General features: G+C 44.9%; 1 protein-coding gene across 1 annotated transcript in view; it reads left to right on the top strand.

The window, feature by feature from the left end:
• Positions 1–568: 568 nt before the first annotated feature.
• The window catches only part of crim1 (cysteine rich transmembrane BMP regulator 1 (chordin-like)), a 31,813-nt gene continuing 12,948 nt past the window's right edge, over positions 569–19,433 (top strand). Inside the window, exons 1-5 of the mRNA XM_038728157.1 lie at positions 569–1,313; positions 5,415–5,576; positions 5,884–6,057; positions 12,571–12,813; positions 16,169–16,348. Of these exons, the coding sequence (XP_038584085.1) occupies positions 1,016–1,313; positions 5,415–5,576; positions 5,884–6,057; positions 12,571–12,813; positions 16,169–16,348 (1,057 nt within the window). The 5' untranslated portion in view covers positions 569–1,015. The remainder of the gene's footprint in view (positions 1,314–5,414; positions 5,577–5,883; positions 6,058–12,570; positions 12,814–16,168; positions 16,349–19,433) is intronic.

Raw genomic sequence — 19,433 nt, 5'->3', positions numbered from 1 at the left:
ACAAAAGGTGAAGCTGTGGAATGATATATGGCCTTGATAATGCCTGATATGTTTGGTTACAGGAGCTTTGACAGACTTTATGGCTGTACTGTTGAAAAGAGATAGAGAAAGATTGGGTGGCTGGTGAAAGAAGCCCTACTGTAAATGTACTCTGACTGTGACATAAAAGATGATCTTAATGAGGGAGGGAGTGTATGTCATGTAGTGTTTTCTAGGCCTGATTTTATTGCCATGTTGTCATAAACTTTGATTAGGTAAATTACTGTCTGACCACCTAGATTGATGTGTATAAATGTTTTATATTCATAATGTATAATAGTAGCCTATAACCTGAGTAATTTATGCTTTTTACAATAAAATAGCCTAGAGCTGATTATTTTTTCACATTTTAAGTATTTAAACTACTGTATCTGTTTCAAAGTGACAAATAGCTGTTAAAGACACACAACTGCAGCGATTTACAGCAAAAGAAAAAACTTGCACTCAAGGCACTCAAAGTTGCATCATTGCGCAACACAGCGTCGAGCGGGGATAAATCAGTTCAAATCCTCCCTCCTTTCGCTCCCTGTGACTGGTCGGAGCCTGTGTCAGTCAGGGGGAGGGGTGCACCGCTAATTTCTATATCCCCGAATGTCAATTTAAGAGTCAGATAGCGTTCTCGTGCGTGGCTGTCAGCAGCGGCAGTCCTCAGCCTCGGTGTGGGATTTCTGCATGAACGGATGAGACGCTCGAGACGTGCGTCTACCTCCTTACGTTGAAACCTTTTTTTTGCCTTTGGATATTGCTGCCACTTGCAACGCATCCGCACACTTCAGTCTCGTGGTATTGCCGTTGAAGCGAGCTGCTGTGTAATAAAGAGAGCACGCCTGAGGGAAGACTCATCACAAAACTTCCAATTAGACTTTGCAACTTTGGAGTCTAGTAGTAGGCCATAGCATCGCGGTGAGTTCATGTGGTTTATCATCTGACAGAAGCGGGCCATTTCTCTGGGAAACTTACAGACGGTTTTTGAAACATGTTCAGCAAGTGCTCCCTTGTGTTATTGAATGTCCTTTTTCTGGTGCGGACGCTCTCGGCTCATGAGTGCACGCCGTGTAATCTCCGGACTTGTCCCGTCAAAGCCCCGCACGGCTGCGAGGGTGGCCGGACCTTGGCCAGAGATCCGTGCGGATGCTGTGACCAGTGTACTCGGCTGGAGTGGGAGCCCTGCGGCGGACAGGACTGGGCGCACGGCTACTGCGCCCTGGGGCTGACCTGCGCCTCTTTCAATACAACAGGCGCTGCCACAGTCCCTGAAATCGGAGTATGTAAAGGTGGGTAGCAGTCTGTCATGTCATTTAAAAGAAAATCATAGAACTTGTGGCAGTAGTGAGACATTAAATGTGCTGTTGTTGAGTTCTTTAAAAGTGCAAAGGAACTGTAGGTGTATTTTAGTAGTTCCCCTTCCTTGGAGTGGCTTGAGAGCATCACTTTTCAAATGTCAGTAAAGTCCTGACTGCAGTGTCAGTGTTTACCTTGTCTCTGGCTGGCTGGAGCAGCTCCCTAGGTCTGAGGGGCTCTTGACTGCCAGGAGAGGAATCATGTTCCGCTGCTCTTTCTTCTCCTCAAAGCTTCACTCACTCAGCTCAAAAGCATGACAATAGGTTTGGCAGCAGTGATTTGGCACACATTACCCTTCAGCTTCAGCAGGTTCTGTTCCCTTTGCCTTAAAACTCAAAGGGACATTTATAAAATAGCAGTGAATTGAGATAATACAAAAATGACTGTTTGAATCTCTGTGAGAGCAAAATTGTGGCTTGCCCATGGGGTGACCAACAATGATGATTGCGTTTTTAAACTTGTAATACACTGTCATTTAGTAAAAAATGTACTTCTTGTCTGTATTTTTTACCCCATGGGCTTCAGTGTGTGCCTCAGAGATCTAGTGGTTTGACAGCACGATTGGAAAAAGTCCCCAGCAGATTTGCAATCTTCTAAATCCACAGTGCTATGCTGTTCTGTTCCTGCCAAGCAGAGCTGGCCTGTTAGGCTGTGGATGTGCCCATTTTATGCCCAATTTGAGCAACTTTCTAAACTTCAAAGAAATGCATAGGGTGTCAGGTTCCTCACAGTGAATAAAGTAAGTAGCAAGGGCCTTCCCCTGAGGAACAAATAACCGCTGGGAGGTCCCCCCAGCCCCTTCACCTGCATTGTGTCCAGCCTGTTTCCGGATGATTGAAAGGGACTGACAGGACTACAGATGAGAGTAAGCAGCTCTCAGTGGGTGTCTCGATCCCCTGACCCTGCCTTCCCATCATCCATCTGTGGGGTGGTCCAAGTCATGGCTCCACCAGGGTTTTCCAGGGGTCTCAAGCCCCAGGCCATCCCAGGAGACGCTGCTGCTGATTGTGCCTTACATACAGGTTAGGCTGGTGTCTGAAGGACATCTCCTCTGCAAATGAAAAGCTTTGAATCAAGTGGGAGACCTAATGGCTCCTCTGATTCTGTGGCTCCAGGGGCCCTGGAGCACGTTGCTGACCCCTAAAATCAGACACTTGTATGCACACAGTCTCAATATCCCAGAGGGTCTTGGTGGGGGTAAATCAACACCTCCCAGTGTGTTTTCAGGGGCCACGGTAGGAAGGCTGCTGCAGGCTGATCCCAGATTTCCCTCCTCAAGCTGCAAGGGTCTTAAAGTGATTAGACTCGCAATCAGGAGTAGGGGGTAAAAGTTTCCGCTTTCTGATCCCCTGCTTTTCTGCTCACAGTTTTGATTTTCTGGGTGGTCAAAATCTGTTGGTGTGGAGGCGACGACAACTTAAAACGCAGGTGACATGTTGCATAAGCTATTACATGAGAGGTATACCTAATCACTCACTTTTTAATCTGTTATTGTTGATAGGATTGGAAAACGTGTTAGAATACCTATTAATTCTAACAGTTTTAGGTCTCCTGCTTTGGCAGTAGTGATTGAACTTGTGATTTCCACACCTGGAATTGTTATGTAAGGTACTAGTGTCTGAAAATAATTGGAAATGTGGTGGAAATTAACAGTTTTTGGGGAAGTATTTAGTCCAGCCTTTGTTGCCATTAGATCTCACAAAAGTATAATAACTTAAAATTTAAAATAATTGCACGAACCCCAAGAAACGGTTGTAGCTTTTCAAAAACAATACCTGGGATAGTAACATCAGTTATTCTCATGAAGGGATTTGACATTTAAATACTGAAGCTGACAGAAATATCAGCTCCAGGTGCCAGGTTGAGTCTGTCAGGCGTCTTGTGAGTACACAGGCACCTGCTCTTGGGAAAAGTCATCTGGCACCTTATCATATTTGCTCCAGTAAGTCAGGTAAATCATTAAGTCTTTCCAGCTAAATGATTTGTTTTGATGTTCTCATTGTATTCTTGTGTCTGTCCTCCCACGCCAAGTTCCACAAAGCTCCAGAGGCACTTAACATGTAACAGAATGTCTGTCTTACAGGGACGCAATGTCCACCGCACTCCTTTGCATGCCTTCTACTTCTCCCTCCTTCCTCTGGTATTATCTAATGTTTCAAAGACTTCCTTTTTAGCTCGCTATCAGCCAGAGTGCCTCTAGAGGTCAGCTTTCCCATCCTTGCCCTGAATGCCAAGACAAGCAGTCTCAGTGGCTGAGAGAGAAATCCCCCTGGGATGTAGCCATAGACCTTGGCTAGAGTTGTGCCAGGCCAGATAATAAATAGGATAGCAAGCCCAGACCAGGCCAGCGTTGGGCTAAAGGGGCCTAACCTGAGGTAGACCAGCTTAGAACAAGCTGGGCTGACTGGGGTCAGGCAAAAAATCAGTTAATGAGACAACGTCTTTAGTGTCTAGCCTTTCATTGATTGTTTTGACTTCTACATGCCAGATTTAGCACTCCACACAGACAGGCACCCCTGCCACCATCACCTCAAATTAAAATACCCTCCCAGGCACAGGAAAGCCTCGGGATGGAAAAAATGTGGAGTTGAGGATCATTTTAAGGTGAAAGGAAATCACAAGGAAAGTTTTTGGTGCGGCTTATTGAAAAGGCTGCTTGTGCTTTGCCAGTCTCACTGGCCATCTGGGAGAGCCATTAACAGCACAGGCTGGCTCAGGCTACAGGTAGTATTACCTTCACCTCTTCCATTGGCCGGTGTTTACTGTAGTGCTTGTGAGCATCATCCATCACCAATGAGTCATCCACATCCACACAACCAGCCTTAACTTTGGGGAGAGGGTTTGCAAAGATGCTTTCTTCTGATGTCACATTGATTCACTTCAACAGTAAAAAAGTATTACAGTAAGAGCTTTTTGATCACTATTGTATGTGTTTTATTATGATTTACAGCATTTAAAAGCAAAGTCATGGAATTTCATTTCTTTCCACCTACTCTGAGTGATCCCATTGTTGTTTCCCTGACCCCTAACTGAGAATGAAAATTATTTTTCATTTTAAGGGCCTTTCAGGTAGGATTGCTACAGTAGTCAGGTTAATAGGCTATACTATGAAGCGCTTGTGTTTATATTGGATAGTTAAACCTTTTCACCTTTTCCTCTGGTGCATTGTTCTGGTGTGTAGCTGTTTGGAGAAGAAAGCCAGAGTGTTATGATAAGCTCCAATCACGCTTACACACTGTTGGTTGAGGCCTGGGAGCTAAATGCTTGGGAAGGGGGAACTCAGTGTTACAGTTTGTCTCATCCTGTTTACTCTGCTGCCACATTTGTGCACTTGGACAACTGTGAAGGATGATAATTTGGGGATATATATATATATATATGTGTGTGTGTGTGTGTGTGTGTGTGTGTATTCATACATGCATGTGAAAGGAACTCTATGGGTGTATGTTGGGGCCCTTTTAATCCCAGGGTTTTGGTGACTGTTCAGCTGACATGGCACCAACAGGACACATCGCTCCGTCGTACATTCCTTCCTTCCTATCATAAAGTTTTGTCCAAGTTGGGCTAAGCCTCAAGGTGCCATCTCAGGGGGTGAAACTCACTAGGCAAAGTAACAAAATTTGGGTATGGTGTAAGTGGCCTTGGTACAGAGGGAGCAGCAGCCAGCAGAGATGGAAACCCTGGGAGGGCCCCATGCTGTGGAACAAAAGCAAACAAATAGGCTGAATGGCTGAAGTAGCGTGGCACGACCAGGAGGGAGGAGGGATGGCAGCCCAGAGAATACACTGGTCACTTCAGTAATGGCGGTGCCAGGGCAATGTGTTGCAACAGAGGCTGCAAGCTGGCTAACCCTTCAGCACTTTTTGGAAACAAATCTTGGTTTCTGGTACATTTTGCCTTGTGATTACACATTATCTGTAACTCTGCCCAATGTCTGTTTATTCCCAGTTAAAATGGACAAACTAGTCCAAGCAAGAAATTCATGTTAGTACCCTATCCTAAATGTCCTCTGTTCTCCCCACTGTTGTACGTAGTGCTCCCTGACCATGCCGAGGCAGGCCTGGAGGACGAGCGCTGTCCCCTGATGACAGGCTGCGAAAGAGCTGGAGGTCAGTGTGTGTGTGATGCCCGTCACTCCTGCTTGGGCTCTTTCACCTACCCAGACCAAGAAACCTGCATGAAGGCCAGCAAGTCAGGTGAGCCCTCTCCTTCCATCACACACGTATGTTGAAACACAGACACGCACGCACGCACGCGCACGCACACACACACACACACACACACACAGAATCCGAGTCAGAGAGAATAATGCTGCCCATTGAGAGGAGCTAATCCATAACAGATGTGGCTCTGAGGTGACTAATGCTACTTGCATATCATAGGGATGACACACATGGTAAGGCTTTGTCTAGTGGTTCCCCCCTCACCCTTGAGTGGTGCCATTGTCTGTGAATCTTTGATGACTGTGGTTTTTGTGTATGTGTGTCCATTGCTTGATTTCAGAGGGTCGTAGGCACGAGCACCGGGAAAGACACAGAGAGAAGTATGTGGGACCATCAAACCCGGCCTGCATGTTCTCTGGCTGTAACCTGACCGCTGAGGGATGTGTGTGCGAGTCTCAGAGCTGCCACCACCACTTTGCCTACATCAACCGCAGCCAGTGCCAGGAAGCCGCAGGTAACCTTCAGATGACCTGCAACTAGATCTGACAGCCACACAGCAGCCGACCAGTAGCTAGTACTAGTAGTACCAAAGTTTTTGCCCTTCTCTTGTAGAAGAACAAGAAGGAAAGATGCTGAGAGTGACTAAAGTGTGTGAATCTGAGCAAAAACAGGAAAAAAGTGTCCATTATAAGAGAAAGAGTTGCCGAGAGGGATGATGGAAAGTGACATTCCTTAAGGTTTAAATGTATGTATGTAGAGTGTAAGATGAATGCTTGTCCTGCATGGGGAGTAAAAAAAGAACATCTCTGCAATGATATAAGAGAATACAAGAATGTATGTTTCCCTCCACTCTTAGCAGTCTCTGACTGACACTTCTAAGTGAAAAATGTCATTGCCACAGAGTTTAGTTTCCTCATTTGGATTGCGAGGTGTAGATAGACAGGCGCAAAGTGGCGGCTGCCTCCTGAGTAACATTTGCAAAATAGGACAGGAGTGAACTCACTGAACTGCGGCGTATGCTGGGTAAACCTCATCTTTCTGAACAAGCTTGTGAAAGCCAGAAAACTGGAAGGAAAAACGGTCGAAAGTCCAAAACATGTGACTGTGACTGCTTGTGTTTTTATTCACATGTCGCTGTCCTTTCATACTCAAGGTTTTCCGTCTCTTCCCTCTCTCAGTTTGCTGACATTTCAGATGAAGATATCCATCACTGTGGCTGGCACCGTGCCATGGAAGCATATTTGAGATTATTTAGTCTGCAAATAACACAGGTTATTACAGAACATTTACAGTACAGTGGATGTTTGTCTTGAGCCATTTACTCAGTAAATCCCAACGGAAGTGTGTTCATCAAACATTATATTGTTTAGACGTATTATCATTGCAGTCTGGTGTTACAGTGAAAGATGTACTGTTAGTCTTCTGTGTTTTGAAACTCCCTCATCTCAAAGCCTGAGCCCAACGGATGACAGTTTAAACTCACGCCAGTGAAAACTGTAAACAACATTTTTCAGCAGCTTATGAGTTCTTACTGTAACACACACCCACCCTTCTGATGGCCCCTAATTAAGTAAGAAACAAGGGTGTGTGTGTGTGTTTTGTATGTAAATATGCATGTGGTAATATGCACACATGCATGTGGAAATATGCCATTACGTGTGTGTGTGATGTGCCTATAAATGTGTGCGAGCATGCGTGTTTGCATCTGTGTGTGTGCATGTGTCTGCGTGTGATAATTATCTTGCTTGTGTAGATGTCTCGGCAGAGATTTTCCTTTGTCTGTCATCAGCAAGCGCTTCCTCTGCAACCAGAACAGGGCTCTGTGGTTAGGATCTTATTTGCTCAGTCCTGTTGGACTCCATCGTGACTGCCGTCTATCAACCCCTCCTAGTCCATAGACACAAGCAGTTTATTAAGTGTGTTAACATGCCCTGTTAGCGGGTGACAGCAAATATATCCTGTAAACCAGACAGTCCGAACATAGATTCTTTGTAGGCTCACACATGGTAATGGTTTGGCCTCACTTTCTGCTTGGCTCTCTTTGGCCTCTCACTTTCTGCTTGACTCACTCAGTGGTCTTGTCTAGTGGTGGTCTAGTTCCTCCCTCCGCTGTGGCTAACTGTGATCTGTTAAAACTCAAAATATTTTCTGCCTCACCACTGTTGGTGTTCAATCACCTAAGGTTGCCTCTTGTAGTTTCAGGGGGATCCTGCTCTCTGCTGGTATACAAGACGCTGACGTAATTTGGCTACAAACGTTCAATCAGATGCAACATGGCATGTCAGACGTATTACCTACATGTCAGGGAAAGAGGATGTGATAAGTGTAGCAGAGTGATGGGGGGAGGCAGACGCACGAAGATAGGAAATCACAACTGAGGCCAACCGTTTTGTTGAGGTATTTGTGTCAAGTAGAGCCCCCAGGGTCTTTGTAGGGTGGTGTTTGGAAATTTTACACTCTAGGATGGTTTACATATTTCATTCATGATAAGGCTTCTAACTGCTATTTTAGAGGAATTCCCTTGATGCTGCTCACTGACAGGAACAAGCAACAGCAGCCTGTTTAACTGGCATCACTTAATACTAACATCTACTCAGAAATAGTGGTAGCTGAAAGCCCAGTGCTGAAGAAGTCAGGTTGTTTACTTACTTGCTCTTGTGAACTGATAATGGGGATAAAATAGAATGGAATTTGTCCACCAGTGGCATGTGAAAGTTCATGGGCTTCATCAGATGGGGAGGCAGTGCCCACTATTATGCAATGGCACAAACTGACCTTGCTCCCACAAATCTTTTTGCCCACCTATGCCACGTCCATCCTGCCTCGCTCTGCTCTTTTAAAAAAGCTGTTAGTTCTGCTTGGCTGCAGCCTCTTTGTGGCAGGGCTATTATTGGCCGTGCCAGACGTCTCAACGCTGTGTGTTTGTGTGTCGTCTGCGGAAGCTATGGCCCCTGTTGTACCCTGCAAGCAGCTCGTTTCCCAGTGTGTGCATATTTTCTATGTGTGGGGTAGTGATTTCAAGGAGGAAACAAAACTCCTTGTGTGGCGATTGAGACAAAGAACTTCCCTTAAAGGCATGTTGGGATTGCTGTCAACCCACTCACTACTCATGGTCAGCCGCTAACCAAACCAGCCAGAATTAGGCCTGCAGGAAAAGCCAAGACACACACTCATAAAGTAGTAGACCATTCATGCATGTCCGGCTCTAACCCTCAATTCATTCACTGAATTTAGACCTAAAACCTCAGCTCATTGATCCAACCATAACCATTAACAAATCAAAGACACCCCGACTGCAGAACTAAGCCAATTCCTGTTGTTCCCAGGCGCATTTCTCCCATCATCAGCCATTCTTTTGCTTTTTTCCCTGAAAGAGCCAAAATCCATACATAACTCAAATATCTCAATGTATTCTACAGCTGTCTACACCCCAGGTCCCCCATAGACATGTTTTCTAAATTTGCTACATATGATGGCCATTATTTCTTTAGCTATATTGTCTGGGTGGTACCGTGGTGGTACGCTTGACAACTGTTCAGTTATGTTTTCCAGTGACCTGGAAGAGAATATGTTCACCCTTTTTCTTATGCATTTTGTGCCAGATATAACGGTAGACGACGATGCAAGGTGCTGATCTCCATCTAAGGGACAGGCCCTTTAGCCAGATAGTCCTTCACACTCTTTGTCATTGGCCTTATCTTATTGGCCATCTGGCAGTAAGGAAAGGGTGTGTTTCAATGGAATGCACACATGCTATGTACATTTGCAGTGCACACAAACAAACATGAAAAATCTATGTGCAAATGCGCACCTACATGCTCACCCAAACATGCTCATTCCCAGCTGCAGTGGTGTTACTTCGGACACTGGGATCACGTTTTTCATCTGCAAATATTTAGCCGAAGAGAGTAAGATGTGCAGGCAGCAGATGCAGGCCTGCTGGCTGCTGCATGCCTACACCCGGCTACCTCGAGCTTCTGACCATGGTGTGAAATTCCCACCAAGTGTTTCTTCCTGGTGACCTGGTCTGTGCCTTTTGGTCCAGACCCCCTCCCAGACTTGCTCCGTGGTCCTCACACATATACTCACGCTGACACACACACTGAACAATGCTGACTTTCTCAGCTGTAGCTGCTGGTGGGCACTGGGCCAGGGCCCCACAGCTTTACGTGAGAGACGGCCCTGATGTGTCCCTTTGCGGAGCAACTTTATAAAACCTGAGGACAGACCAGAAACCCACGGAGGGCAGCTGGACTGAGACAGCTTTGTTCTCCCCTGACTTGCTTCCAAAGTCAGTCGGTGAACAGAACTCACATTGTGCGCTTTTTCCATGAGTAAACTCAGGCTGTCAACACAGCCTCCTCTGCCTGGTCGAGCCGCTCTGGTTCGGGGAAATACTGCGCTCCTTGTACTCGGGCTTGAAGAGAAGAAAAAACCCATTTAGATAGGAGGTGTTTTTCTTTCTTCAATGAGCTGCTGAGATGCCAGAAATGTGCATTGTTAACAAAAGAGACCATTCTGTGGTAATGAAGCAATTTCCGGATCCCACCTCTTCCAGACCAGCATCAGGTGTGTGTGTCTGTGTATGACTCTGTTGTTGCAGGCTGTGCATGGAGGTCAAAGGTTTTCTAATGTTTTGCTATCTTACAGAGCACATGTAGCCTAATCTGCTGAGAATTTATCAAGCATACCAAATCAGGCTTTTTGTGTTGTGTGCAAACTGGAGTATGGCCACCATTGTGATGCAAAGATTGGTTCAGTGGTTGCTGACTCACTAATTACAGCCATTTATGCTCAGAGATAGAACACAAACAGTACAGGATAAAATCCATTTGCTGCTGACTTTTTCCATCCTCTCTGTCTGCCTATTGTGCTTACAAATGTGCCAGCTAGAAAATTATATTAATTGGACCTGCAGGGGTTGGACAATTTCCACGGATGGCTACAATTCTATTCATTTGAATGACAATGGTATGTCTGCCAGCTGCTTTTCTCAGCGCACTCTAACCCCAGCCATTATCACAACTGAAGAAGTAATCAGCCTTCTCTGGGATCGTCCCAGGGTATTTTCTATGGCTTTAAACAGTGGGAGGTTTTCATATGCAAAACCAGTCTTCAGCTGAGCAGCAGCAGTCTGCGTTAGACTTTATTGAAAGTAAAATGTTCACCTATCAGAGCTTCCAAGTAAAGTTTATTTAACTCCAGCATAGGAATTGGGCCAAAAACCGTTAAAAGGGTTGTAGCCTCCCTTAATTTGGGGGTTTTCCCCTCATTTTCTATGACACTATTCAGCTAAGAAGTTTATCAATGAGAGCTTTGTGGCAGTCCTCACTGTTCCTAGGTTGCCTGAGTAAACAGTACAGTACAGATACCTCACACTCCTGCTCTATTTATCTGCAGCCAGAAAAATTCAATGTTTCCCTTATTCTCAATTTCATCTGTCAGAAATGTTACCCCCACCCGCCAAAATACAGCAGTCACAGTCTTTCCGCCCCTCTCCAGCATGTTTATTCTATGTCAGGTAGACATCAAACGGTTTCTTAACCCCAATGCCAGCAATGCATCAGGTCAGACCAAAGAGTTCTTCAAGAGCGGGAAAGGTGGAGAATATACAGTATGATTCACTGGTCCGAGCAGAGCAGAACTATTATCAGGGGGTCTGAAGCCTGAACCCCCCCACTGGTTTAGTTTCCCCATGTTGTTGCAAAAGCCCAAAGGGATCCACTTACAGGTCTTCAAATGTCAGGGATGAGGCACATCCTCTGAGAGACTCATGTTGCACCGTTGAGCCAGCACCACTCTGGGAAGACCATCAACAAAACTCAGCTTCTGGAAACACTAAGAAAACCCTAAGCGCTGTTACGCAACCTTCGCCTTTATCATCCCTTCTCCTCACAAACCATGCGAATGCAAAGATTGCCAAGTATTCATAACATCTAAATCATAATCCGCTTAATGTTACTTTCTTATGAGGCAGTTGTTTGTTGACACATTTTCTTCTTTTTAAATGTCAGGGATGATTTTAACTAGATGTACAATTACCAGATTTTCCTCATTCTCATCCCTAATCTCATCCCTAATGCTGCCTTTTCACTCTTCCTCTCAGCTGTCAAAGTGTGTATTTACTGTGCTTTCTGCAGGGGATCTGGGAAATTACTTAGCAATTGACAATCATAGGACAGGACCTGAGTCTGCTCTTCTCAGTCTCTTCTGCATGCAATGTATACATTACAGTGACACTGAGAACCAAAATAAACACGTCCCTATGGTTTGAGTAATCCAATCTTTGTAAGGTAGCTACTGTTCTCACACAATGTCTGTACAGAGGGGCGCTCCACTTTTCTTTTCCTGAACAGGCTCCAAAATACACCCCTGAGCCCTTTGCCCAGATTTTTAGTACCCCTGCACGTCTCTCCCCCCTAACAAGGGGTATCAGAGCTATTATGCTGGCTTTAGCAAATGAATAGACAAACACATCGTGGTATGCTAAGTGAAGGGGAGATTCTAAACTGGCAAGAAGAAAAGCTCTGTTGAGGTTGGCTGTTATTAATGACTGGTTTTAGAGTGTGAGAGGCTGTTTGGATTGTGAGCCAGTTGAGCCAGGCTGGGTGGGATCAGAGGCCCGTAGTCAGGACATGCAGAGAGCCTTGTCGTGTCTAGAGTGCCGCTCTCACTTCTCTGACAGGATGCTGTGAAGCTGTCACGGACTGAAGTGGGGATCTGATGACTGTGCGCGGAGTTTGTGTTGGGTGACTGTGTGAATTCAGCTTTTAGACCTTAACACGAGTAGCGCTGTCCTAATGTGGCTTAACTGACACTACAAGGAGGCACATCAGCACACAGAGAAGAGCCCCTCCTTCCTCTAGGAGAACAGTGTGGGCTCTGTTAGAGCCAAGAGCAGCTGAAAGTGGTGTTACAGAATGTCTTAAAATGAAAAAGATGCCAAAGATAGTGTCTGTCCCATTCATTGTTTTTATTTGCATATACTGTATCATAACATGAATGTGCATCCGTGTCTGTGTTTCAGAGGAGCTGAGGTGTGCCGGGGTGACGTGTCCCGCTCTACAGGTGCCCTCCTGCCCCAAGGGTTCAGTCCTGACCAAGAGTTACACGCCCCCTGCTGGTTGCTGTCCCTCCATACCGCCTCAGTGCACTTGCGACCTCCGTGCATGCCACAAACCCCAGTGCCCGAATGGACAGCGTGCCGTGCCACTTAGCCAGGCCAGCGGTCATCCAGGAGACTGCTGTGATGTCTTTGAATGCCAAAAAGGTGAGTGCACTGAACTGCACACTAAACGATCTCTTTCGATTGGTCTCCCACTGGGGGTAGCAATTGCACAGTTGGTGTGAGATTCATCGCCTTTTGAGGGAGCAATTATTTTTCTCAGAGTAAGGCTTTCCTCCCTGCTGACTACATGTCCACAGTTGCTGATTGGAGAATTGCTGTTGGACAGCTGTTTATCAGGCTGGGCCGATGCCTTCCAGGGTTAAGGCCATCATTCAAAGACATTTTTTCAGAGGTGTATCCACAGATATTTCTATTGCATGAAGGGATATTAAATATAATGGATTATGTAAACCAGATTTCTAGTCTAAAGCACGCTCATGCGCCATTTTCTCACCTGGTGAGAAAGAGACAGAGGAAATGCAGGGAAAGCAAAGCAAAAGAGAAAGCAGATGTTGATCACACAGTCTCTCTGACGTGGCCCAGAGGCAGCCAGGAGAGTCAGGAAGGCAGGGAGGGGACCTGTGGTATTGGTCTGTTTACTCTGCGCTCCCAACAAATATTCGCTGTTTTACCAACAGAACAAATTCCCATTCTGGCCCCTCCACATGCATAAATGAGTGCCGTGTCCTGGAATTAATGGACTTAACAAGCCCAGTGACCAGAAAAGTGCTTAGGCTACCAATTTGCTCAACAGAAGTGCAGTGTCAAAGGGTTCCTGTCTGGTCACACGTCCAAAGGGAAAAGGTTCAACAGTTCATTGATGGGAATGCTTTTTATGTGCTCCAGTCTGCCAGCGGGGAGGGTAATCGAGTCCGGCAGGCCGGCGGGGGCTGAATGGCAGTCGTGGGGGCCATGGGATCAGTGTTTTGATAACAAGTGTCTGCTGCTCTTTGGGCCTGGGGCTTGATGCCTTTTGTGCTGCCCCTACCGTCCGTTAGGCCTGCATGACTGCGCGCCGTTTTAGAAAGCTCCACAGACAGGGACATGGACAAGGACACACACTGGGCCCCCTAGTGACCTCCTCAGTCCAGGAGAGGCCCCCAAGCACTGGCTACATGTGTCGTATACAAGTTGCTTTCAAATACCATACCTATTCTCTAATGGAACACACTTTAGCACAGCCCCCATTGTCTCTATGTGTCAGGCTTGGACTGATTAACTTGTTTCCATTGCCCACTTGGCTGAGGGCTCATATTTAGTCAGGGTCAGTGTGTGCGGTGACAATAAATCCCACCTGTGTGTTTTGGCCTCTGCCGACAATAGACTCTTTCCACTGTTGGCTGGAGAATGTCTGTAACTGGGTGGCAGAGCAAACCTGGCAGCACTGTCCTGACCTGATGTCATCTGATGTTACAGATGATCCTGTTTGATCCTGTTTAGCTGTGGTCTGCTGTTTATCAACACTTTAGCTGGCACACATTGTGCATTTGTCACCTTCAGTCAGTCCCGAATGCAGAGTAGGTTCAGGACTGTGCATGTTCTTTTGAGATTTACACCAGTGTTAAGTAATAAGGCTGAGATCACCACACTAATGGTTCTCAGGGAGCGCAGCTTGAGTTTGTTATAAACATGCAACAGCCATGTCTTCAGAAGTTGATGAGTGGTTGTGTTAATGACATGAGTCATTGTCATTCGATATTCTGAGCTGATCAAATGTATCACTGTAATGTTGAAATCCCATCATTATTCTTCTCTAGGAAAAGTCATATTTCTCTCTGTGGTGTTGCTTTATTCGCCTGTAAACCACAAGAAACTCCAGTATGACAGTCCATTATTAATGATTTAGACAGGCTTAGGGTCAAATATTTTATGGCCCATACAATCCTCACCTCAATTTAGAGAAGACTAAGTCAGAAGCATGACTGGAATTTAGACTCTGTGCCGCAAGTTGTTTTAGGGATTACCATTAACAAACACTGCGGAAATCACATGTGAGTATCCTCTCATGTGACTTCCTATTGCTTCTGTGAGCGTTAAAGAACGTTGCTGTGCCTTTTGATTTCGGCCAGCTAAAGTACTTATTGCATTTCTCTGCTTGGTTTTGCTGCACGCAAAGCAGGCTGGCAGGAATACTGAGAGAGAGAAAGGCAAAGAGAACGGAACAGGAAGGTGGCAAGGAAGAGACTAAAAAATCAACAAATCCCCACTCTACTTTCAACCCAGTTGGCCCACCTGCTTTGTGTTAGAGTTCAGTGCTGGTTGTCGGGAGGCATGGGGTCACTGGCGCAGACACTTTGAGTCTGCACTCAAAGGCATGGCATACAGATACTGCGGTAACCTCTGTTCTCATTTATGGAATCCCATGGCCCCACATCTGCCTGCATCTGTGTAATACATTTACTTGCCTAACTAGTGTCTAACTAGTGTCTAGAGTCTTTCTTACATAACCACATGGCCTCACTTCCCTCATGTAGTGTGTTTGATGAAAAGTTACTGTGTGGTTAGATAAGATCATAGATTGATGAGTCACCCAACATTACATTTGAATGTTTAATCTCGTATTACCATTGAGATGCCACTCTGTAATCTTCCTGTTCCTTTGGCTACAAAACTACTATTTGTGTCATTCTGTGGAACTACTGAGGATGTTAATGTTATTTTTCAGCTAGTCTTTGTTTTTGTTTTTCTCTTGTATACACATGTCCATGCATGGATGCAGACACTTGAAGTGCCAAGTGTGCAATGAGCAGCTCAAGGTTTTCCAATACAAATTCTAGCTTTACTGGGCCTGTTCACAAAAGACCAGACCTGGGTTTTCCAACAGTGCTGTAACCAAGCTTGTTTTATTTCATAATGGAGGGAACACCACTAAAAGAGGTTTTAAGTGCTTGGATGCTTTTGGGGAAGGCAGGCCAGAGCATTGATTCACTCCACCTGCCACCAGCACACTCAGCCCAGATTCTGCCAAAAGCCTCAGACCCACTACTGTTTTCTTTTACTCTGCAGTGCAAGGGTCCAAAGCCTTTTCAAGACTTGATAGATCCCTGTGAAATTCCTCCTCATGGACTTGGTTTCATTGTCTGATAAATGCCATTCCACCCCACAGGCTTAACCTCAGCCATCAGTGTCTACCTCAGCGCCATTTGGTTCAGATAAACATTTCCATCGATAGCAGAAAATAAATGGATGTTTATGAATTTGTAATTGATTGCATACATTTGCGATGGTCTCTCACTGATCAAGCTTGACATTTGTGATAAAACCCAATTTCTTTCTGTCACATAGTCACAGGGAGAAAATTCTTGTGTTAATCTCTGCCAAATGTGGTGGACACCTGACAGACCACAGTGCTCTATTCATCGACCCCAGTGTGTTAAGCATCATCATCCCCACATAGTGTTCAGTTTAAGGTTGACAGCATCTATCTGATTATTCTTTTTCATATTTTTTTTCTTAGTCTCTCCCAAGTGTGTCCACAATGGGAAGGAGTTTTCCGAAGGAGAGGTGTACCGCATGGACCCCTGCTGGCTGTGTCAGTGCCGGGGAGGAATCTCCTTCTGTTCCAAGGCAGAGTGCGCCGAGCTGGACTGTGAAAACTTCTACATTCCTGAGGGAGAGTGTTGCCCTGTCTGTATAGGTACATGAGTTTACCTTGTTATTTGGATTTACACTTGTGTGTTTGAGGTTTAACCCACTGGTGATGTAGCATAGATGAGAAGGCCTGTGTGGCCAGCTGGAAAAGTGGAAAGTTGATGCAGGTGAGGTAGAGATGATATCAAAATCCACCTTGCCCGACAGTTACCTCCAGTGACCCTACCTAATGGCTTCCTCATATAACCGGCTTCCACAGTTGTTAACATACCTGGCATACAAGAGGTGCACTACAGAGCCAGCAAGGGATTCATTTCACTGGGGAGACTTGAGAACATAAAAACTTTTTTTCAGTAGGTACGACTTGGCTTTGTAATATCTGGCTCTGGCTTAATGGTGGGGCCCTACTCACGAAAACACATGCTCAATGCCAGGTAGGGAGCTCTGATATGTGCACTTGGGATTTCTAAAAAAAATGGGATTGCAGCGCATATGGCATGGTATACAGTTTTGGCCTCTGTCTGCTTGGCTACAGTTGATCCGGTGCATGAGAGAGAGTGAAGAACACACAGAGTAAGACAAAGAGGAGATCATGTTAAGTCCGTGTTGGAAGTACACCTGGAATATGCAGGCATTTAGATGGTATGGGATGCTTTCATCTTTTCTTATGGGAAACTGCTCTTACTTACTAGAAGACTCACTGCACAGAACACTGACTTTAATGCTCTTAATCTGGATTAGGAGATGTATTTAAGGTTTGCTGGTTGTGATTGTACTTAAATATGTACTAATCAATATTTCTGTATTAAAGGACACCTATTAAACTGCTTTTCCAGTCCTATATTGTAGTTCTGTGACTCCTGTATGGCCGTTATGCATGATTCAAAGTTAAAAAAAATATATATTTTTTTTTATACTGATTCTTCATGTAGGCCTTCATTTCAGCCTCTGTCTGAAGCTGTAGATGCTCCTGTCTCTTTAAGGCCCCCCCTCTCAAAGCCCACTGTCTTCTGATTGGCCAAGACCTGAAGCATGTTACCAGGCTGTTGTTGGATGGAACATGCAGACTGAGTGTTGCCATGCAGTTAGTGTGGGAGTACATGACCATATATGGAACACAGGCTCCGTCTGGCTCAGTATTACGTAGAACGGATTTCTTATAAATACTTTAACCTCATTTTTTGAAACTTTGGCCATGTTTAAGTTCCAAAATTTTAGATAAGTCATAAAATGTGGAAAAGCATAATAGGTCTCCTTTAACATTAGACCAAATGTCTGTCTGTGTAATGTGAAGGGGTTGCTTGTAATGATAAATCCACAGAGAATTATCACCAGTCTCTACAATTTCCCTCAGTTCTACAGAACACTTTAGCGTCTTTCAGCTAATTCTTTTGGTCAGAACTGAAGAAACGTGTTCAAGCATCCTCTATCAAGTCCAGTTGCCCTTGATTTTAACCTTCCTTGGAAAGCAGACAAAGTTAGCGACTAGCTGGTGAACATAGTACCGTATTTAGCAGCTAAAGAGGCAGATATTTTTGTTATGATTGGTGGAGACCAAAAAAAGAGCTAAAAGGAAAGTGAATAATGGATTTGTTGGGTGGGCAGAAACACAACTCTAAATACATGTTTTTTTTTGCCTTCTGGATGTCTTCTGGATAAAATGTGTTATGGTAATAGTAGGTCAGTTCTGTCTTTTCAGATTATCTTAAGTAACCAAAAAATCAATGAATACAGGTTCAATTAAGAAGTACCATACCATGCCCATATGTACCTTTTTTTACACTGAAAACTCTAGCATCACACAAGATTGTACCACTTAGCCTGTAAAAACAGTTTTGTGAAGTGTGTGAAAATGACAAGTGTCATCTCGGCTTGGACTGAAGGTCAGAATGCAAACCGAAAGATGCTACCACATTGCATTATGGGAAGTGTTGGCTTCCAGGTTTTTGGAGCTTGGAGGCAGAAAATGTGCTGTATTACTTTCACTCACTAGTCCAACAGGTTAATGGAAGTGAAATGCTAAAATCCCGGAGGGACCCTTTAAAGTTTCATTAAAAGGGTCATGAAACAGCATACGTGAGGTGTACACAGCGAGAGAGAAAGAGAATAGGGGAGAGAAAAATACATCCTGTTCAGGTTAATTGCTGCCAGATGGACGGAACCTTAGCAGCGCTATCGTGAGCTCTCTTCTGCATCACATGCATGCTAATTGTCTGGGTGGAAACAGTAGAGAGAGAGTTGGAGGGCTTATACACGCTGTACAATGCCAGAAACAGTAATGAAGGCAATGAAAAGGACACAATGTTGCAAACATTTGTCATACATTAGGAAAATTACGGGAAATCTGGAGAATTGTGACCCATGGAGGAAATGGGAAGAGGGCGATGAAAAACAGGAGCCTCCGCTGAAAATCGAAGTGTCAGTGAACCGAACCAAACGCGTAAATGAACACACCTTTGTTTCGAGAAAATGCGAAGACCACTTTTTAACCTGCCACTGTTACCAATAAATAGTGTAACAAAAACGATTAAAACTATTTATAGTAGATGGGGAAAAAAGCTCCTGGTTCCCATAGCTGGGCTCAGGCATCACCTCAAGCTGAGCAGATTGGCTTTACAGATTGGCTGTTAAACTCCCCCAAACTTAATGATTCCTACTTGAAACTAATGGCTACAGATCAGAATTTCTTTAAAATCTTTTTTTGCTTTGGAGTACAATTTATGGTATCAAATGGTGAGCTAGCCTTCGACCTTAGGGGTCACAGCTGAAACTCTGATGAATGGACCTATGGACGTGCTGAAACTTTCTGCCAGAAGATGAGACACTGTGGGGACCAGCAGTTATGCATGTCATCACCCTTACTGTGTTTCCAGTAACCAAATCTTTCTCATGACGACACAGCAATACCCTAAAACTTGTCGGTCTCATTTCATCTTAAATCCCTATATATGCTGTCGAAAAGCCGGGGGCCTCTTCCCACTTATAAATGTAGTTAAGTCATCTAAATTGAACAGTGTGCTCTCCATTGTTCTTGGTGATAAGCCATTTTCCATATCTTTTTAGCTCCCTCATGGAGTATCCTGCTCCAGTTACTTCAATTACAGTAGAGGGTGTAGAACAAGATGGATTGG

Source organism: Micropterus salmoides, unplaced genomic scaffold (genome assembly GCF_014851395.1).
Source record: "Micropterus salmoides isolate LMB-PRFRI ecotype aquatic unplaced genomic scaffold, ASM1485139v1 Ms_hic_scaffold_19, whole genome shotgun sequence".
Classification (NCBI taxonomy): Eukaryota; Metazoa; Chordata; class Actinopteri; order Centrarchiformes; family Centrarchidae; genus Micropterus; species Micropterus salmoides.
This window is presented reverse-complemented; position numbering and strand designations above follow the sequence as displayed.